This window comes from Sinocyclocheilus rhinocerous, unplaced genomic scaffold, assembly GCF_001515625.1.
Source record: "Sinocyclocheilus rhinocerous isolate Xijiao unplaced genomic scaffold, SAMN03320098_v1.1 scaffold662, whole genome shotgun sequence".
Lineage (NCBI taxonomy): Eukaryota > Metazoa > Chordata > Actinopteri > Cypriniformes > Cyprinidae > Sinocyclocheilus > Sinocyclocheilus rhinocerous.
The window spans coordinates 3,735,246-3,754,958 of NW_015639782.1; the positions used below are offsets into that span (position 1 = coordinate 3,735,246).

General features: G+C 35.3%; 3 protein-coding genes across 4 annotated transcripts; 2 read left to right on the plus strand and 1 right to left on the minus strand.

Annotated features, from left to right (window-relative positions):
- The first annotated feature begins 2,667 nt into the window (after positions 1-2,667).
- LOC107752031 (lymphocyte cytosolic protein 2-like) lies at positions 2,668-11,746 on the plus strand. Of its 2 annotated transcripts, XM_016567881.1 has the most exons (14): positions 2,668-2,739; positions 4,435-4,481; positions 4,956-5,021; positions 5,138-5,166; positions 5,279-5,313; positions 5,406-5,607; positions 5,723-5,796; positions 5,899-5,962; positions 6,037-6,117; positions 7,047-7,104; positions 7,189-7,255; positions 7,559-7,633; positions 7,886-8,041; positions 11,342-11,746. In XM_016567881.1, exons 1-14 carry the CDS (start codon positions 2,701-2,703, stop codon positions 11,465-11,467), a joined length of 1,119 nt encoding a protein of 372 aa, XP_016423367.1. In that variant the 5' UTR covers positions 2,668-2,700; the 3' UTR covers positions 11,468-11,746. The 2 variants fall into 2 exon arrangements, with proteins under 2 accessions (XP_016423367.1, XP_016423368.1); XM_016567882.1 differs by lacking the exon at positions 7,886-8,041.
- A 1,628-nt stretch (positions 11,747-13,374) lies between these two features.
- On the minus strand, positions 13,375-13,752 carry syce3 (synaptonemal complex central element protein 3). The gene is made up of 2 exons (XM_016567919.1): positions 13,644-13,752; positions 13,375-13,556 (listed from the first exon to the last, which is right to left on the minus strand). The coding sequence occupies exons 1-2, from the start codon at positions 13,750-13,752 to the stop codon at positions 13,375-13,377; spliced, it is 291 nt and encodes a 96-aa protein (XP_016423405.1).
- Positions 13,753-15,092: 1,340 nt separating this feature from the next.
- On the plus strand, positions 15,093-16,629 carry LOC107752030 (forkhead box protein I1-like). Its single transcript, XM_016567880.1, has 2 exons — positions 15,093-15,687; positions 16,003-16,629. The coding sequence occupies exons 1-2, from the start codon at positions 15,093-15,095 to the stop codon at positions 16,563-16,565; spliced, it is 1,158 nt and encodes a 385-aa protein (XP_016423366.1). The 3' UTR covers positions 16,566-16,629.
- Positions 16,630-19,713: the final 3,084 nt, after the last annotated feature.

Sequence of the window (19,713 nt, forward strand, 5' to 3'; positions counted from 1 at the left end):
TCCCAGTTATTAGAAGTTCATTAGAAGTTTCTGGCACTATTTTATTGGTTTAATTTTACATGACAGGTCAGTATCGCTGATATCATTATTTGGTTAAGTGCTAGTGCCTCCTACACTGGAAAAAAAATGGTGTAGAAATTATTTTCACTCACAAATTGCTAGTAAATTTCACAAATTATTACAAAGAATCATTTAGTAACACTGAATCAAACATGAAATGTCGAAGCAGAAAGATGGCAAAACATACTCCAATTACCTTTTATTGTTTTATTTTAAATTTTGAAAATCTTTTTTTTTTTTTTTTTGGAGATCTTTTGGGTCTCTGGTTTCTTAAATATCCTAAAATATGTATAACATTATCTAAGGCAACCTATCAAGAATTCATTTAGCACCAATGATTATAAGGTTGACCATAAATGGTGGCAAAATTAAGTGTGCTTCATCCTTAATATATCTTTAACACCTAAAATACTTGCAAAGAAGGTTCCTTCTGCTTTTTGTCCTATGTAAAGCACCCTGGGGAAGCAGCTTCTTCACTTTGGCAGTCCCGCTGGCCTGTGGTTGACTGCACCTCTCACCTTGGTGTTAGAATGCATGCGGTTCTGTTCCCAAAAGGGATATTTCCTCTTTTTGTTTGGAAAAATGCAATGCATAACAAGTGAATAGGCACCAGGGATGTGTTTATCTATAATGATGGAATGCATTGCACTTTCTGCATTTTATGTTGTCTGATTGTTTATTTGCGGTTGTGGCCTAGTTATTTGCTCGTGCTAAGAACATGTGAGAACTCATTTGCTTTTGATGTGTCCGATCTATAAATGGTGTACTATTGTAACCCCTGCAATGCTTGTAACCTACACATGCAACCATTTGCTCATAACTAAACATGCACAATAGATTTAACATGGTACGTTTCTGATACATTTATTTATGTTACAGAGCCTCAAACGTGCAGTTATGTACCAATATATGTCCTAGTCATGCTCTGAACGTTTTGACATTCACATCTTTGGTGATGAGGCACTTCCTCTATACAAAGTTACAGGAAACAGAAAGAGCTGAGAGCCTGTTATTCTGCGTCAACAGTATCATCACACTCAATCTTAGACCAACTAGCCACAAGCAAGACAAGCGCCTTACAATTGTCAGCAAAGCTGTATACTTTAATCGTCATAGATTCTAAAACAAAAACTCAACAGCAAGAAGCACCTGCAATTGTAGAACAGTCAATTTCCACTGTATAGGAGAAACAACCATTCCAATCAGGATGAGTTTTGAAAGCGTACCATCCAAGTCAGAGGTGATGGGCTGGAACTCTGGAAACTTGGCTGATTATCTTAAAAAAGTGAGTATGTGAAATTCATCCTATTTTTCTTTTGACAAAAAAACAAAACAAAACAAAAAACAAGACACATTCAATTTAAATGTATTAAAAAACATCTGTCAACCTTACAAAGTTTATCATGTAAACCTCATGTTCTGTTAATTTCGAAATTAAGCACACTTCTAGACTCTTTTCCTCTAAAACACAGTTGACAGATTATTGAGATTTTTTATAATAATGATGCCTTTGACGTTAAAATGTCAAATGTGACTTTGAATATTCTTTGAGTGGGTAATCTTTAGAGATCTTTTTTACAGTCACACTCTTGTTCTTCAGTTGCAGCGCTTCAAGTGTGGCTGATTGATTTCCATGCAATGTGGTTTTCTGAACTGCCTTGTTTTGCAATCATTTGGTCCAATGCACTGTCGTGTCAAAACTGTCCAAAACACATGTAATTAAAAAAAGATAGACAGAAACGTATTGTAAAAAACTTGATTTATAGTCAATTATAGTTGATTTAGTTTATATCAAATGCTAACCTTTATTTTATCCTGGATTAAAACATACTGTTGTGTCTGTCCCTTTAACACAATATAGAGTGTTCATCAAATGTAAGCGACTGAGTTTATTAAATGCAAAGTGTGACTGCAGATCTGTTTTCAGCCATCACACCTTTTTTTTCTCTTTCTGTTTTCAGTTGAAACTGTTGGGGTGTGACAGAGTGGTCAAAAAAAGCAATATGAGTGGTGCAAGATTCTTGGTAAATTTGTTTTCTCTCTATGACATATACACTAAAACTAGGGCCCTATGATTTCCGCGATGCGGAAAACGCGGAATCCAGTAATAAAAGCGGAATTTACTGAATAACGCGGAATGTCACGGAGTTTGTCAAATTTTTAATGAAATAATCAAAAGTAGGTCATTACACTTAATTCAAACCACTATATGGACTAGTATCTGTAAATATTAAGCCGCAAAATACTATTTAAATATGAATCCTGCATGTTCTGTGTGTCTCTGAGTGTGTGTGTGAATGCACGGTTGCCAACTCTCACGCATTTGGCGTGAGACACACGCTTTCAGGCTCCGTCTCACGCTCTCACGCTGCCCATGTAAATCTCACGCCAAATTGGCAACCCTGCTTACGATATGAAACAAAGTCTCAGCTTTCAAATTTGGTAAGTTTTAATACTAAATTCAAACAATAAATACAGTTTTGGCGCACTTAATGTGGCGTAAATCTTAAAATGTAGCGCTTCAGTTAAAGCCAGAGCCATGAAAAAAACAGAGTTGCGACAAGCTTTGATCTCGCCGGCGTCGCGAGTCACGTGGTTCACGGAGCTCTCCAAACAAGCCAGCGTTGACAATACATTTGAATGGGTTTAAGTAGCATAGACGACAGCTTCATTATACAGGTATTTGCAGCAATTTTTGGTAAACATTACAACATTTTATGCATTGATTTACGTCGATGACATTTACAGTGTAATTTTATTCTGGAGAGTGATGGAGAGGCAGCATTAATATGGTTTTCTTAACTCTCAGGTATTGCTTACTTATAATGTGACCATACAGCTTAACTATTTTTTCAGTTAAAAAGTGTTCTGTATTTTAGTCCAATAATATTTATTTAATATTTTGAGGAGATATTTTGGTACTAAATACTATTTGTGCAAAAATTATGGTCCATTAATGACTTATAATATTTTTCTAATATTTCTATTACTTATATTTCAATGAGTGTAGTATGTAAAGTTAAAATAGAAAAAAGGGTTTTAAATTCCAATGCAAAGAGGCAAATTAGAGTCATTTTGTGGTCAGAAAAAAAAAATTCATTTTCATTTGTAATGCGTTTACCCACTACCTGTATGGCTCTTTACTAAATATAGGCCTATCTAGAATATTGCAGGTCATACCTGCTTGCTTACTTATTTTTAAGTTCTTCATTTGAATACATATTTAAACACTAGATTTTTAAATGAGAAATTTAAAAAAGTTAATAACTTACATCCTTTTTAATCCTTTTTTACCCTGTTTCATCCTTTGATACTTGCATAATTACACACAATGAATGCAAGCAAATACTGAATTTAAACCAAGTTTAAAATGGTGCTATAAAGGCATTCAACAAAATATTTTTATCCCCTTATATTTACAGTATATACACATGAATTGATATTGAATTGAGATCGAAGCCCCAACCAAACTAACGTCATATCATATACACATATAACTGTAAAGGTATTCACAGCAACCCGTCAAAATAAAAGTCTGGCTTAATTTGAAGACATTTGTACCAGAAATATATTACTATTGTTCAGTAGATTGTACATAGACTACTACTACTACTAGAATGAAACAAACATAATTTTTTTAGGGTATAATCACTCAACCTTTCTTCCATGTTTTAATTTTAATTGTAAATCCCCTTTGTTTGCCAAATAATAAAGTTGGCTTAATTTTCAATAATTTAAAGATAAATGAAATTAATGTTATATGCCTTCATTTGATAACCAGAAAAATGTAAATACACAACACAGTGGGGGAAAAACATTTCATAAGGCTATTTTAAGAATAAGTTTGAATAAATTACGTATGCATTCAAATAATAGACATGCTAAAACACAGAGTTTGATAACAATAAAACATATGGTGCGAAAAAATAAAAAATTTAGTCATTTTTGTTAAACTTTTAATAAATTGATGTGAAATTGTATAAGTTTCATGATTTTAATAAACTAGACATGCTTTTTTATTAATAAAATGTAATTTAACCATTAAAAAGGAGTCCTGAAAAATTTAAAAGGAAAAAAACAGAATCCAGAAAAATTAAAACGGAAAAAATGGAATTTGGAAAAAAATTAAACGGAATTTGGGAAAAAATAAAACGGATTTTATAGGGCCCTATAAAACTCAGACCTTACCATCAAAACAGATTTTTGTGTGGACCAAACCATCTGTTGTTTCCTGCTTGCACACTAAAAAAAGACCTTCTTAAAACATTTTTGGTGAAAAATCTAACAGACTTTCACAGATTACTGTATAAAACTATGCTCAGACAAGCCAAATCACAATATAGAACAAATAATTTCTGTTTCTATCTTGTTTAGAATATGACTGATAAGGACCTTAAGAAGTTCCCCGCAGCACATATACCGTAAGTTTTAAGCTCAAAACCAAGAACAAAAATCTCACAGAGAAAAAAAATGTATCAAATAAACATAATGCCAAAGGGCATGTGCCTTCTGGCTCTGCTATGTCTGATTTGGCAGATGCCTTTATCTAAAGCAATTTGCATTGCAAGGCTGGAAATTGCATTAATTAGAAGTGTACATTTCATTAGTTCATTCCCTGGGAATCAAACCCATGGCCTTGGCATTGCTGGCACCATGCTCTATACTGTTTTGGGCTACAGAAACACTAATATAGACTATAGCAACTGCCCAGTACAAAACACTAAAGAGCCTGCAGATAGAATTCTAAGTGAGTCACCTAAAAGTCACCATGTTTACACAATGTATCCATAAATTACACTTGCCTTCAAATATTGGTAAAAAAAAGGGGGGGCGGGATTCTCTTTCTCTTGTTACATTGTTCTATATTTATTTACTTCTGTTTTTCTATTTGGAAGATTTGTCACAAAGATCTGCAGAGATATTAATCAGAATAACAAACAAAAGAAGAGTCTGTTTCATAGGTAAGATCATGCTTTAAAACGCTTCAGAATTCCATTACTGTTATTTCTGTAAGACAAAACTGAACTGTCTCTACATGCTTGAGAATTTGTCATTTTAAAACCTTTGCCTTAATTAGATCAGATCATCGGATGCCTCCAAACCAAGGTAACACTTGTACAGTTACATAAACAACTGTGGTTACACTACTTAACCCATTAAGCACAAAACCTAAAATGTCTCATAATGTCTCTATATAACTTTCTTTGAAAAAATGTAGAACCTAATCCAGGAGGTTGGGATTCTGATGAATTTGTAAGTCCCCATGTTATACTTTAAAAAAAAATTCTCTCACCACTCTTTTTAGGACTTAGTATTAAATGCAAAACGTGCATTTATATTTCTAGGACCAAGAAGGAAGTGACAACGACTATGAGGAGCCAGATAATAATAATGAGTGTGAAGACAATTACATATGCGCAGCATCATGTGATACTGAGGAAGATGTGAATACTGATGATGACTATGAACCACCTCCTACTGAAACACCTTCTGAATTACCAACTCATTTTCGTGTTGCCAAGCCTCTTGGTGATGGTGATTATTTAGGTAATTCACAATACTAACACAAATGTATTATGACTAAATGTACATAAATTAAAGAATCCATGTATTTCAATTAGTACGGTTCACTCACCCATTCTGTCGTGTGGTGGTGTTGTAGACAGCGGCCCACGTGGTTCTGCAAGACCACCCCAGGACAACAGGTCAGCATCTCTTCCCAGAGGGCTTTTGAATGTAAGTAAAAATCTTTTTAGTATAAATATATCTTAATGATTCTTTTTACTGTAAATGCGGTCATTATAAGGTCATGCATAAGATAACTGTCTTTACTTTCAGACACCTAAGCCTCCATCACGACCGGATCCCTCTCCACACAGGCCTTTCATTCCCCCCAATCAATGTAAGTGTGTTCAATTTCAAATCCCTCTAATATGAAAGCATGATCTCTGAATGTTCTGCAAATCATATCCACAGTCAAACCTGGTGTGCCAACGGTAGATCGGAGTAAGAAACCTGGCTCATCTGCTCTGTCAAAAAAAACAATTGGCAAATCAGGTACCACTCAGGTTTCATTTGAAATCTTCTTTAAACCTTTTGTATTGCATGGTCATATCCAGTGTTGGGGGTAACTCATTACAAGTAATGCGAGTTACGTAATCAGATTACTTTTTTCAAGTAACTAGTAAAGTAACGCATTACTTTTTTAATTTACAAGAAAATATCTGAGTTACTTTTTCAAAAAAGTAATGCCAGTTACTTTGTTTTCCCATTTATTGACTGACAGCTGTCCTGTCCCCATATTGGGAGAAATCGGGAGTACAGAGGCGTTGTGTGCGCTGTGTGAACATGATGTTACTGTAGTTCTAGACTAAATGTGAATGTGCATTAATTCATCCCACTCACAAAAAACAGATTTAGTATTCATCAAAATGAATTAAAACAGTGAAATGCAAACTCAGAATATGACGCAAACCTGCAATAATTAAATATGTTAAATAACACAAATGTATCTAATTCCATTTTATTAACCAATATCTCCTGACCTTTGATGATCCAGTTAAACCATACTAATAAGCAAAAATGACTTTAGAGAAACTAACAATTGTGCTTTGTTTTTTTTATTGCTGAAGAGTGTTTCTTCTCCTGCGTTCTACTGTACAGACGTGAATTTACTTTTCCTTCAGCCTGAGGTTTATTCATTGCACTTTTTGGTGTGAAAGGGCTTTTATATTTGCTATAAATAGAACTTCTTATATTAAAAACAATCAAGCCCTGCTTATATTTAAAAAGTAACGCGAAAGTAACGCAAAAGTAATATAACGCATTACTTTCCATAACAAGTAACTAAGTAACGTAATTAGTTACTTTTTTTAGGGAGTCACGCAATATTGTAATGCATTACTTTTAAAAGTAACTTTCCCCAACACTGGTCATATCACTAAACGTTTATTTTAACTTAAACAATTTCATTTTTATCCTTACAGCAATAAACCAAAACACCTTACCAATGGCTTCAAATTCAGCAGCTTTACCCACACAAAGGTGCGTATCTTTATCAACAACTTGCATCGATTCTTAAGTAAAAGAGCAGTATAGTACCTACATATTTTTCAATCTCCAACACAGATTTAACATCCAGCAGAGGGATGAGTTTCCTCCTCCACCAGTAGAAGTGAATGTGATGATGGGGCAGGTGAGCACAATCACATTACCTATAATAAACATGACAGCAAGCATCTCAAAATCCCTGAAACCATCAATGAACTTAAAGCATGCAGATAGACTGGACAACCACAAGATGGCACTGTTGTTACACGTGGTCCTGTGGTTTGCTTTACAATGACGCTAAACAAAAGAAACGCAAGCCCAGTATTGCTTACACACCTTGTGCATTATTTACAGTCATAGAAACTATCAAATGTATTTCCTGCTGTAATAATGAAAGTGAACACATACTAGTCCACAGTGTAAAGGCTGAATGTTTTTATGCACTCAGGACATGGATCCACGGTGGTATGTGGGGCAAATGTCACGAGCAGAGGCCGAAGTCTCACTCAGACAAATGAATACAGTGAGTTCCACCACTAAAGTCATAGAATGTTTTAGAATTATCTAAAATACACCCCTGCCTTCAAATAATTCTTATAAAATTAGCATAAAATAAGCTTTTATGAGAGAATTAATTTGTAATTTAAAGACACAATAAAAATCCAGGCCTTTCCTTTGTATATGAAGAGAAAGAAAATATAGAGAGCAAAAAATACAGAGAGCAAGTGTATGAAGACATACACATACTTAGTGCTGAACATTATGTCTTTTTTAGGATGGCACTTTCTTGGTGAGAGACAGTTCAAAGGGCTGCACAGAGCAGCCATACACACTCATGGTGCTGCACCAGCTAAAAGTGTACAACATCCAGATCCGTTTCCTTGGAAACAAAAATGGATATTCCCTGGGCACAGGCCTAAATGGTGTCGAGGTAATGGCATGTTCATTCTGACAGAAACGTCAGTCATGAATGATATCCTGATTAACCCTGTAAAGCCTGGTGTATAAAACACTAGTCAGAAAAAGCATGGAACAGTTTATCAAACCTTTAGACAAAACAAAAAAAGTTTGCATTTATTATTATTTTTTTTTTTTTTTAGTATCACAGTTGATACATCAGGCTTTTATGTCTCATATAGTATGGTACAGTAATATAGGACAATATGAAGCTTATACTTAAGGGGGGAAAAATGCCTCAATTTTAATCAAAGGCCCAAACAGAGCAAAAATATGCAATTTGGTGCAGTTGCTGACATTTATGTGATCAAAAAGTAAGATAAAATTCTGATAGCTTGTAATGTAATTCAATGAGATCTTTATAACATAGCATAATGCTTACATAAAATTATTAGTTTATTAGTTTCATAAACTTATTATTAGTTTCATAAGCTCTGGGCAAAACATAAAATGCAAAATGATACAAAGATGATTAAGAGACATACAAATAAATTTTCCTCATATGCCCAATCATCTATCTTTTATTTTTTTCAAAAAAAAAAAAGAAGATGTACGGATAATCAAGTAAACCTACGTTGCTTCAGTATAGCAAGTGTTCATCTTGAGATATTAACAGTATAAAAGTTACGTTTATTTTATAAAAATCAGTAAAGATTTCACAGGGAAAAGACATGTTTACCACAACCTGAAACAGGGTGTCTACAGATACGAACAAGTTAAATTTAAGACATTTTGAGACCTTTTTAATACCACCTTATGTGAAATGTAAAACCAAAACTGTGATGAATAAGCACATTATACAGTATTACATACGTTTATGTAATATTTAATGTGTTTAATATAAAAAGAAAACAAAATATAATCGCTGTCAAGAATGCTATTTATTACACAGTTTAAGATACACAGTGAACTTTTCATATCAACAGACAATTTGGTCATGTTTGTCATGTGACACAGCAGCCACGATAGCACTGCATAACTGACATAGGTTTATGTATTTTTTTTCTTTTCCTTTTTATTCGAAATAATTCCAAACGTGTTAACTATATCAGGAAATATCTCGATTCTCAAATATGTGTAAGTAAATGCGTTTTGCACCTTTATAGATTATGTTATTTGATCAATAAATGGTGATGGGCAAAGTAGACTAATAGTGTAATGTATTAGGCTAACTACACATAAAAACCCGACTTTTTAATTAAGTAGGCTACCAGATATGGCTGTCATGCCATACAATATTTTTAATACGGCTGACTTTGTATTTAATGTGAATTTAATAACAATATTGTATGTTACTAATTATAACACTTTCAGAGAGCAAAGAACACATTATCAAAGAACATTTTCATTTAGTCTAGTCAGAGTTCAGGCACTCTCAAAAACTCCCATTAAAATCACTGAAGATGTTTACACTGTAAAATGAATATCTTAACTAACATTCGTACGCACATCTGCACTTTGTTGTTTCTGATGAGAGAATTCGCCAGATAATTCAGTCAGCGAGCAAGTGAACAAAACCCCGCGTTTCATCGATGACTCATCCGAGCGTCTCTGATTGGCCATTGCATTCATAAGCTCAATAGAATCGTGTCTGATTGGTTATAATCAGACTGTATAAAAACATGGACGTAGTGTCCGTGACGTCACTCGTAGATTTCCGAAGAGTATTGTGACAGCAGCGGCAATCCACCTGTCACTCAAGTGGCCACTCCCTTAATTATGCAGAACTTTAAGGCTTAATATAATTTAAACGGATGAGTTATAAAAAAATTCACCCACCTCACAGTTGTCATGAAGGGCTAAATTAGCTATATAGACCAAAATCATTTTTTGAACCAGGCTGTAAACGTTGTTGGTTTCACGAGAGAGAGGGGGAGGTTGCTGCTTGGTTATAATGCAGCGCTGTACAAACGCGTCAGTTTCTGGCTCAGCGCCAGCCAGCGAACGCAGATTTGAATGTAGCAGCTGATGCTGTGCCGCACTGAACGATCTAATCACACCGGTGTGATTGTATCAAATATAGAAAATAGTATTCGGCTATTTTTTGTCTTTTGGAAGCTGCATTTAAAATCCACTTGGCTCAGAAATCTGAACCAGAAATCACTTTGAATGGGCATGACGCCTCTGACCCCAGGATGTTATAAATGCCAATACTTTTTAAACTTATTAATTGTATGCTTCATCTTTCATGTCAAATTCTTACAGTTGATCAAGAAACACACTATAGGGCTGTTACCAATCAAATTAAATAATTTACACTGCAAAATTACAACTGCAGGAAATAATGTTATGAGATTAGTGTTTTAAATAAAATTTTGAATATACATATAAGAAATGTTGGGGGAAAATGCATACTTTTAAACATAAGACTAAACCACCAGTAGGTGGCGGTAAGTCACTTATTCCTTTAAAACGCTAAATCATTCAGTAACAAAAACGCTGAGTGTTGCTTGGAGAATGTGCAATACTTCTGTTCTGATCTTTGTTTGGAACTATTTTCGTTGGTGAAATAGAACAAAACAGTCAAAATGGTGTCTAAAATGTAAGTAACAACTTTGTTTTTTAACTAAAATCAGAGTAACATTTACAATCATGAAAATTCAGCAAAATAGCTCCCTTGTGTGTTACTTAACTACGTCACGGGCAAGTAAAATTCTCGAGCCATTTTTCAGTAAACTTGCATTTACCCATTTAAAGTAGCTAGGAGGCTGGTCAACTAGCTAGTTCGACCTGTATTCTCTCTGACGACGCGTTACAGCGGGGGGAAAAAAATCTTCAATCTGTCCAATGATTGTAAACAGTCACTGGGTCAGTCAGACAGGAGAAATTTTTGTGGTAATGTGACCAAAAATATTTAAAACCCACTGAATCTGAATTTAAGACATTTTAAGGCCTTTTTTTTTTTAAGGAAAACTGTATTTAAGATATTTTAAGTATTTTTAAGGACCCGCAGCCACACTGTGAAGGTGATGTTTTTAGAATAATAATTTTAAGGCCTTTTACTTGTTGAAAAAGTATAAATTATCAGTCAGATGACAGAAGGCATGTAGTAGATTGTGTACAACAGGTTTTTAGCAAACTTTTGAGCATGTTGATAATTTAGACATCTTATAAAGTTGTGAATAAAATACACAACAGTAGGCTTTATATAGGGTTAATTAAAAGGCTTTATAGGGTTAATGAAAGTGAGGATTGTGTTTTAGATGATCAGCTGTGGTGATATTTATTGGTTCAGTGATATTTCCTCAATTAATCGACTGTATGTGTGTCCCAGAATTTCTCCAGTGTCGTGGACATGGTCGCACATCACATGAAGACCCCACTGATTCTGATAGACGGAATGGAGCGTGGAGCAGGACCTAATCGCCAGTGCTGCCTCATGCACCCGGCAGGTTTCTGAACCCACAAAGCAGAAGAATCTATGTAATGCTGACTGGATTCCAGTGTCAAACAGACTTACATGGAATTCAGACACTTTGTCTGGTGAAATGCAGCAATTATAAAGTTAGCAATCAACACCAGGATATTTAAGCACTGAAAAATGAAGTACATGACTAAATTAATAAATCATTCTCAGTTTAATTTGATCCGACACGACTGTCTACACCTTTTAAATTGAAGATAAATGTTTAAACACTTTCAGTGTTAAAATCAAGCATTTTAGACTCAATGTTAGCTAGAGGCAATTTTACTTATTATCAATTCTTAAAATGTACATTTGTCTGTTCTAAATTAAATATTCCTAATGTTTTTAGTGTTTGAACTTATTGTTTCCTATTCAATTGTGAAGTTTAAGTGAAAAAGCACTTCTCTTGAGTTACGTATTTAGTCTTCCATCGTTTGTTGATGGCTTAACCATGTTATGGTTTCCACGTCAGTCTGGAGACACGCCATTTTATCAGGGTGTGTGAAGCACACGGTCAGGTTACACTGCAGCAGCTGGATCTTCACTGAAAACAAAAGGTGTAGTGGTTGAACATACAGCAAGAAGAACACAAAAAGACACCCTCTCATTCCATTCTGACTGACTGAAACATAACCAGCACCAACAGGTTATGTTTACTGTAATCAAAGTACATAAATAGAAGCATTCTGTTATGTATTATGCAAAGGTTACTGCTAACGTACACCCAAAGGGAAAATCTATCAGCTCATTATCATTCTACAGTAATCAATCTAAAATACAGCTACAGCAGGTCTAATCCACAAGTAACTGCCGAAATATACAACAATATTTAGTTCTACTTAACTGGATATGCAGGGCTCAGCAATAGATGTAGCCAACATGTTTTCTCTAACAAATCTAATGGCTATATGACATCATAAAACTCATTATTGACAGCCCTGGAGGATTTGCGGGATGTTCTGAGTGCTGATGTTTGTGTTAGCATTTACGGCGGTCACATATTAATGTCTTAGCATTGACATGAAATTTGTTCATGTAATACCCATTTCAAAGCCCCCAGAAGAATTTCTGCCAGCACTCGAAAAAAAGGGGAACTATTAAACTGCCAGCACATTTCAGAGTTGTCAAAACATGAGTGTGCAGAGATGACTTTTCAAACGGTATATTATTATTACATTTCATAAGGTAATTTTACAATACTGTTGAAAAATCGAAGAAAATAAGGTTGGGATTAGATCCAACAGTCACTGAATTATGCTAACAAAAAGAAGTTCTAAATTAGCAAATTTACCTTCCAATTGGTCAATCAATTCCGACATTAAATCCAACTGCTTCAAGATATAATCCAAGCCATCTGAGGTCCCATGTTCACTATTCTCTGTGGAATTTCCCTCAGACTCCATCTGTAAGACACACAGAGGTAAGGATAATTATGTATTACCGTTTATGTGGTCTCCTTCTGTCTCAAACGGATGGCACTCACAATAAGAAAATCTAAAAATGGAACAGCATTTTAGGTAGCATGGATGCAACACATTTTACAAACCCCATGAAGCTCTGATAATTCTAATAGATTTGACAAAAGGTTTAGTAACTTTTTCTTAACGTGTAAACACTAAATCATTAAACTCATTTGGAAGAACACTGAAATATGCATACAAAAATGATTCCATGAGCAGAACATTCAGAAGCCCCTTTTTTGCATTTTAATGGCATTGGATTAATCAGATTCACAATCAGCATGTTTGCTTGGTTGATATTTTTATTAATTTGTATGAGGGAATAAAACCATGTTAATCACAAATATACAGTGGCACCAAACAACTCTGGCAGATCTAACTGTATCAGTTTTAACAACAGTAACATCTTCTTATCAGATGCCTCTGTTCTACATTGAAACTTTATTTTGGGGGGATATTATGTTCTTTAGCAGCGGGATGACAATTTTTATCTTGTCCATCTGTGGGACCACAGATGACAGCTTTGCACTGGAGGAACTCATTCTCCAGGCTCTTGAAGGATTCAGCAAGATCTGGACTGGTTCGGAGCACAACCATGTCATATGCCATCCAAGACAACTTCACTGAGGACAAAGAAAATGAAAATGACAGTCGATTTTTCATTCACAGCATTGTTTTTATATTTAATGCAGTATTTGTTTGCTATCTACCTGAAACATTCTCCATTTGTTCAGTCATCTTCTCCAAATGTTGGTTCAGTTGTAAACTCTCACGACTGAAGTCCTCACATAATTGCACACTCGAAATATCGTCAGACATCTAAAAACCAGTAAAGTCCGTAACTCCCGCTGGATTGCTGTTACTTAATCTTACATGTTAAATTAGTTATATTTTCATTAAATAAGACCGAGTTTTAAACGCACATAATCAATAATACACGTTTTTCTTTCATCCGTTTTCTGTCATTCAAATGTAAATGTACCTCAGGTCAACATTGCTTTAAATTACGTTAATAAATGAATATACATGTAGTGTGTATAGAAATTCAGAACTTAATTAAATTACCTTGGTAATGTATCGAACTGCAGACAATTTTAATGTTTTGTGTTTTATTGCGACTGCTGACAGTTACTGGAGCAATGCGCGCGACACCTAAGTTTTAACGGCTCTCGCGCGTGCACACTCAAATACCGTACACCTTGTCGAATCGCCTTTAATCTCGCTTTCTTTTAAGGGATATCCGCTTTATTTACACGAATCGGTTCTTTAAAAGTGTTATTTTCAGAAAACCTATTAATAAAAAACGATTAATCTATTCTTTTACGTCATGACGTCCTCCCTGACGTCCCGGCGTGGCCAGCTAAATAAATGAATGAACGAACGAACGAATGAACACATATAAATAAATATAAATTTAATAATACACTGCAATACAGTTTGCATTTATATTAAGCACTATCTCTTGGCTAAAATGTTATTGCATGCTTGAATTAATTACAACCACCACTTTCCATAAGGGAAATTAATTAATGGTGGTGGCTCTACACAGAACGGTTGAATGACAAGAATGTAAACACCATTCTACGTACAAATAAAAGCTGCAGTTGAAACTTTTCCATCAATAAATTAGTGCTTGTTCCTCATAAAATATTTTGAGAAGATAAAGTTATGAAAAAGTTAGGTTTCAAAGAATATATATATATATATATATATATATAGCCTATGATGTTTATGATGTCATATATATATATATAAAACATTTATTTTCAGGAGATTTAGGTGGTTGTAACTGAAAATTCCAGTGTGTCAGGCTAAACTCTGTGAATGCCTTCAGGTGATGGTGGTGCTGCTGGTTTGTGGATGAGTGGGTGGGTGGTTGTGGGGGCTGTGTCAGGAAGAGCCTAAACACGTGGAAGGTTTCAATAAGGTGGAACTGAGGCGGTGCTACATATGCATAAATAAAACTGCTGCAACAGGTGATGATGTTGATACAGCAGAATAAAGCACAACAGCAGAGAGGACTCACGCAAGACAACTCCGACTGGAAACAACTTGGAGCGCCTGAAATTATTCCTGGACGATAAGGTAAAAAAGAAGTACAGGTCATCAGAGAGAAAGAGAAAGACTTTCCAAGTGGAACACATCCAGATCACTCAGCAATGACATCCTATGAATCTCAAGGTCAGTCTCCGACGAGATGTGGCCCTCAGTTCCCAAGCTTGGGACAGGAACCTCCAGAATTGAGTCTGTACAGCGACAGCTACTATCCACCACCATCACTGCCGAGTCCACAGAGAGCAAATCCTTCCTCATACGAACTCGGAGACTACGCCGCCTCATCGCCTAACCCCTACCTGTGGTTCAACAGCCCAGGGATGAACAGCACTCCTTATCTGGGTGGAACGCCAGGCCTTGCAGGACCTCCTTTTGTTCCCCAGCACTACGGCATGCAGAGGGCCTATTTGGGACCTGGGGGACCAGGTGGTCCTGGTGGCGAACTGAGCTGGTTCTCCATGCCTTCTCAAGAGGATCTTATGAAGCTGGTCAGGCCACCTTATTCATACTCTGCTCTTATTGCGATGGCCATACATGGTGCACCAGATCGCCGCCTCACTCTAAGTCAGATTTATCAGTATGTTGCAGACAACTTCCCTTTTTATAACAAGAGCAAAGCAGGATGGCAAAACTCTATTCGTCACAACCTCTCACTAAACGACTGTTTCAAAAAGGTTCCACGAGATGAAGATGATCCAGGTGAGTGTTTGTCTCTTTGATTCTTTTTTATTGAATCAAGTTAAAAACTCTTTAAAAATTACTAAAATGATATAGTCTTAATAATAATAAACTATATAAAAATTACACATTATTTCATATTTAAATATTATTTATATAAATATGAATATGTATTTATTATTTTTATTAATTTTAATAATAGATTTAATTTATTAGTATATTTCAATAAATAGTTTTTATTTTTATCATTTTTAATAAATCATTACTATAGAATACCTAGATAATTTTTTGATCATGCAACTGTATTTAATGTGCAATTTATCTCTCATTTTAAAGGAAAGGGTAATTACTGGACCTTAGATCCAAATTGTGAAAAAATGTTTGACAACGGCAACTTCAGACGCAAGAGGAAGAGAAAGTCTGACATTCTCCCAGAGAATAGCAGTTCTGGAGGGAATCTGAGCTCTGAGTCAGGAGACAGTAATGGCAGGGGCAGTCCAAAAAATCAAGCTGTTGACATTTCCACTTCGCCTGAAAAGGGTCCTTCACCCGCATCCACGGGTCCGTCACCATGCTTGAGCAACTTCCTGACTGAGATGTCTGGTGTAGCTGGTTCTCTCGACATGGAAGGAGATCCTCTGAGTCGTCCCTTTACACTCAGTCTGCCGGTGGATGGAGCACAGAGAGCATCGCAACCCGCAGGGTTTTGCACTTACTCCCCCAGCTCCACGGTGTCCGAGTGGGCGTCACCTCTGCCCCCACCACCCACCATTTCCCCATCACCCTCCCACTCCACTTTAGGCTACAGCGGGCCTGCTCTCAGTCAGTTTAATGGGCATTTCTACCCTGGTTTGAGCTCGACAGGTATTCTTTATCCTCGGGAGGGCACAGAGGTGTAGGAAGGGAAGCGGGTGACAGCCAAAACAGAAAAAACTGAATGATCAACTCACGGCACAGACTCTGGGGGCAAGAAAAAACTGTTGTTTTCCTGAAACTATACACTGCTTTTGGCCTAACTGAAATCCTTTGAGTTCTGTGGGCACAAGATACGAATGAATTCCCACAGGAATGGCCTAGTCAGCATGAGATATCACAGGCTGACTCTAGCAAAGGCCCCTGTTACCAGCAGCTCTGACCTGAGGTCAGCTGCTGACATCAAGCCATTTTACGCACACATATCTGATTCTTACTTAGCTCATATTACTGACACTGAATTCAAGCACATATGTGGGCAGAGAAACTCCAGTGAAAATACATACGGTATAGCAGATTTTCTTCTGCTGCATGCTGGTATTGTCATATGATAATGTCAGTCTTTGTATTTTAACATGACAATGTCAAGTCAAGTCAAGTCACCTTTATTTATATAGCGCTTTTAACAATACAGATTGTGTCAAAGCAACTGAACAGCATTAATTAGGAAAATAGTGTGTCAATAATGCAAAATGACAATAGTAAACACTAATTTTCCAGTTAAAGACAGTTCATCATTGAATTCAGTGATGTCTTCATTCAGCTCAGTTCAGTTTAAATAGTATCTTTGCAATCATTTGCAATCAAGTCAACAATATCGCTGGAAATGAAGTGTCCCCAACTAAGCAAGCCAGAGACAATGTGTTTTATGTATAGTTGTAAAGTTGGGTATGTGTGAAGGATGGAGTGTATTTTATTTTATTTCACTTTACTATGAGGTCTTTAAGGGTGTATATTGCTTCTTTTTTAATAAAATATATTTTAAATAAAATTGACTTGTTATTCAGTTGAATGTTATTTAAAATAAATCCTGTTTGTATTTTACTAAAACAAATTCCTTTTAATTTTACTAAAAGCAAAGTTTATCTCAGATTTAGTGTCCATGGAAAAAAAAAAGAGATGACCTTGAGAGAACTAGAACTAGTTTCACCAGGTCACTCTAACTGTCATCACTCCTCCCTTTTTTTTCTTGAAACTTTCACTTTGTATATGTAGGCTACTGCTGAGCCCACGGTTTTTGGCAGTGCTTCAATTATACTTAAAATTTGTCAGCATTTGTATTCATGTGATGATGACATGGGAGACACAGTAGCTGCTCGAGATAAGAGCTTGATATTTTTGTTTAGTTAACAGAAATTTTGATACAGCCAGACAGTGACAGATAGTTAACAGATTCCTTCATGTTCTGCTCTATGATTTCCATTCCATTCATGTGTAGACACTGAGGTGATGGAAATGTCATTATTCTTAAATATAGTGGCCTCAAAAAGCATTTGGACATTTATGCATTTCAAAACAATTCATAGATTTGGTTTGAAATTATAAAACAATAAATATACAGTTTCAACTTAAAAAAAAAAAAGTATTTGGACACTTCTGGTTGTCAAATGTAAACATACATGGTTAATGTGATTTATTACAATTCTACTAAGGTCTATGTCAGATTATAACAAGAGTTTTTGCACTCATGCTGAAATGCAGTGAGTGAATGACTATAAAGGAAGTGCTTTTTGCAAGCTTTCTGTATACATCCCATTCACGATTTGGATAAATGTTTTGGACCAACAGTCAAATTATGCTCTGCCAAGTTTTGGGAATGACAACTGCATTTCAACACTGGAGTGAATCCGCTAAATTGTCTTTCCGTGAGTCACTTACGAAATTGCAATGATTGACACTGACACAGTGATAACCACTATTGTAGTGATCGCAACGGACGGGACAAAAAAAAATTCAAAATATGTCAAATAGATTTGTGCATTTTATTACTTTATTACTGACTTTTCACTTGACCTTCTTAAAACCATGTTTATTTAACTGTGAAATTGTGAAATACTACGTGTTTTAATGTATTATATTAGAATTAACAGTAATTTAAATACATTTTTTATTTTTACATAATTAAATAAAAACCTTAAATAGTTAAAAGGAGTGTGTTCAAATAGTTCAAATCGATCATGGTACTTTTGTCACAGATATAATGACATAAGACATGGAATTTTGTCACAGATATAATTAAAAAATGAAATTAAGCAAAGAAATTGAAGTTGGCCTAATTAAACTACCTAGGGTTTAATACAATTTAGGTGTCTTAGTGTTGCTTAAGTGTACAAATACTGTAATGATTAAAATGCATGCTTAGCAACCAGAAAATAGAGATACAAATTAAAAATAATGAAATGAAACTAGAAAAAAAAACAGAAACTAAAAAAAAGAAACCTTTGGTTCAGACAAACTGAATAGTTTCTGAGACTTGATTCTGTTAGTGGGGTCTACAGCCCGGAGCAGTTTCTAGAGCAGGAGTGATGTGCGTATGCATGTGTGCGTTTGTACTGTCAAGATATCCATAAAAAAGCATAAAATGTCAACATGATGGAGAACTTTGTTTGGCAACTTTCACCAAGGTCACCAACAGACATGTTGTATCAGTAAATCAGTTATCCTGTCAGAAATGAATTCATTTGGCTGTTGTCTTCTCTTGACTTAAGGGAACCTTTAAGCAGAAGTTTACCATGAAGACCTCAGCTCAGATCATATAACAACTGTTTTGCATAACAGCTCACAACACACCTCAGGAGATCACGGAATTACATTTTTTAAAGAATGAATCAAATCTGGGTTTCATAATTTTTGTTCCTACGATTTGTTTCATGTGTGCGAGCAGAAGCTTCAATTCATAGAGAATGAGCCCTCAAGCAAATTCTTGCCCAAGGGAATGTCCTCTTCAGATGGGGAAATTGATATAGTATGGAATCTGTGGATTTATTATAAGGCAATTCTTTAGTTAATGTAACATGCAAAACACATGCCATTATTCAGCACACCAAAGAATCATTTGCACTATTGGATTTAACTGTGAGATGAGTTATGATAATCCCCGTTGACCTATGAACCATAAATGTTTCTAGGAAGAAAAGAGAAAGACAAACATTATTCACACGCATATAAACAGAAAAAAAGAAAGTTATAACAGAAAGGTATGTATTCTGCTAATGGTGTATTTGCCTATGACATATATCTTTGCTTATTTTACCACTGTTTTTATGCAGCAGTGCATAGATTCCATGGCATATA

What these genes read in the sequence shown, in the direction of transcription:
- LOC107752031 (XM_016567881.1), top strand. Translation starts at nt 2,701, where the DNA reads ATGGGTTTAAGTAGCATAGACGACAGCTTCATTATACAG. An exon ending in TGAATGTGATGATGGGGCAG is followed by an intron (nt 7,256 to 7,558) that starts GTGAGCACAATC and finishes TTATGCACTCAG; the next exon opens with GACATGGATCCACGGTGGTA. An exon ending in CACTCAGACAAATGAATACA is followed by an intron (nt 7,634 to 7,885) that starts GTGAGTTCCACC and finishes TGTCTTTTTTAG; the next exon opens with GATGGCACTTTCTTGGTGAG.
- syce3 (XM_016567919.1), bottom strand. Translation starts at nt 13,752, where the DNA reads ATGTCTGACGATATTTCGAGTGTGCAATTATGTGAGGACTTCAGTCGT. An exon ending in ACAAATGGAGAATGTTTCAG is followed by an intron (nt 13,557 to 13,643) that starts GTAGATAGCAAA and finishes CTTTGTCCTCAG; the next exon opens with TGAAGTTGTCTTGGATGGCA.
- LOC107752030 (XM_016567880.1), top strand. Translation starts at nt 15,093, where the DNA reads ATGACATCCTATGAATCTCAAGGTCAGTCTCCGACGAGATGTGGCCCT. An exon ending in ACGAGATGAAGATGATCCAG is followed by an intron (nt 15,688 to 16,002) that starts GTGAGTGTTTGT and finishes CTCATTTTAAAG; the next exon opens with GAAAGGGTAATTACTGGACC.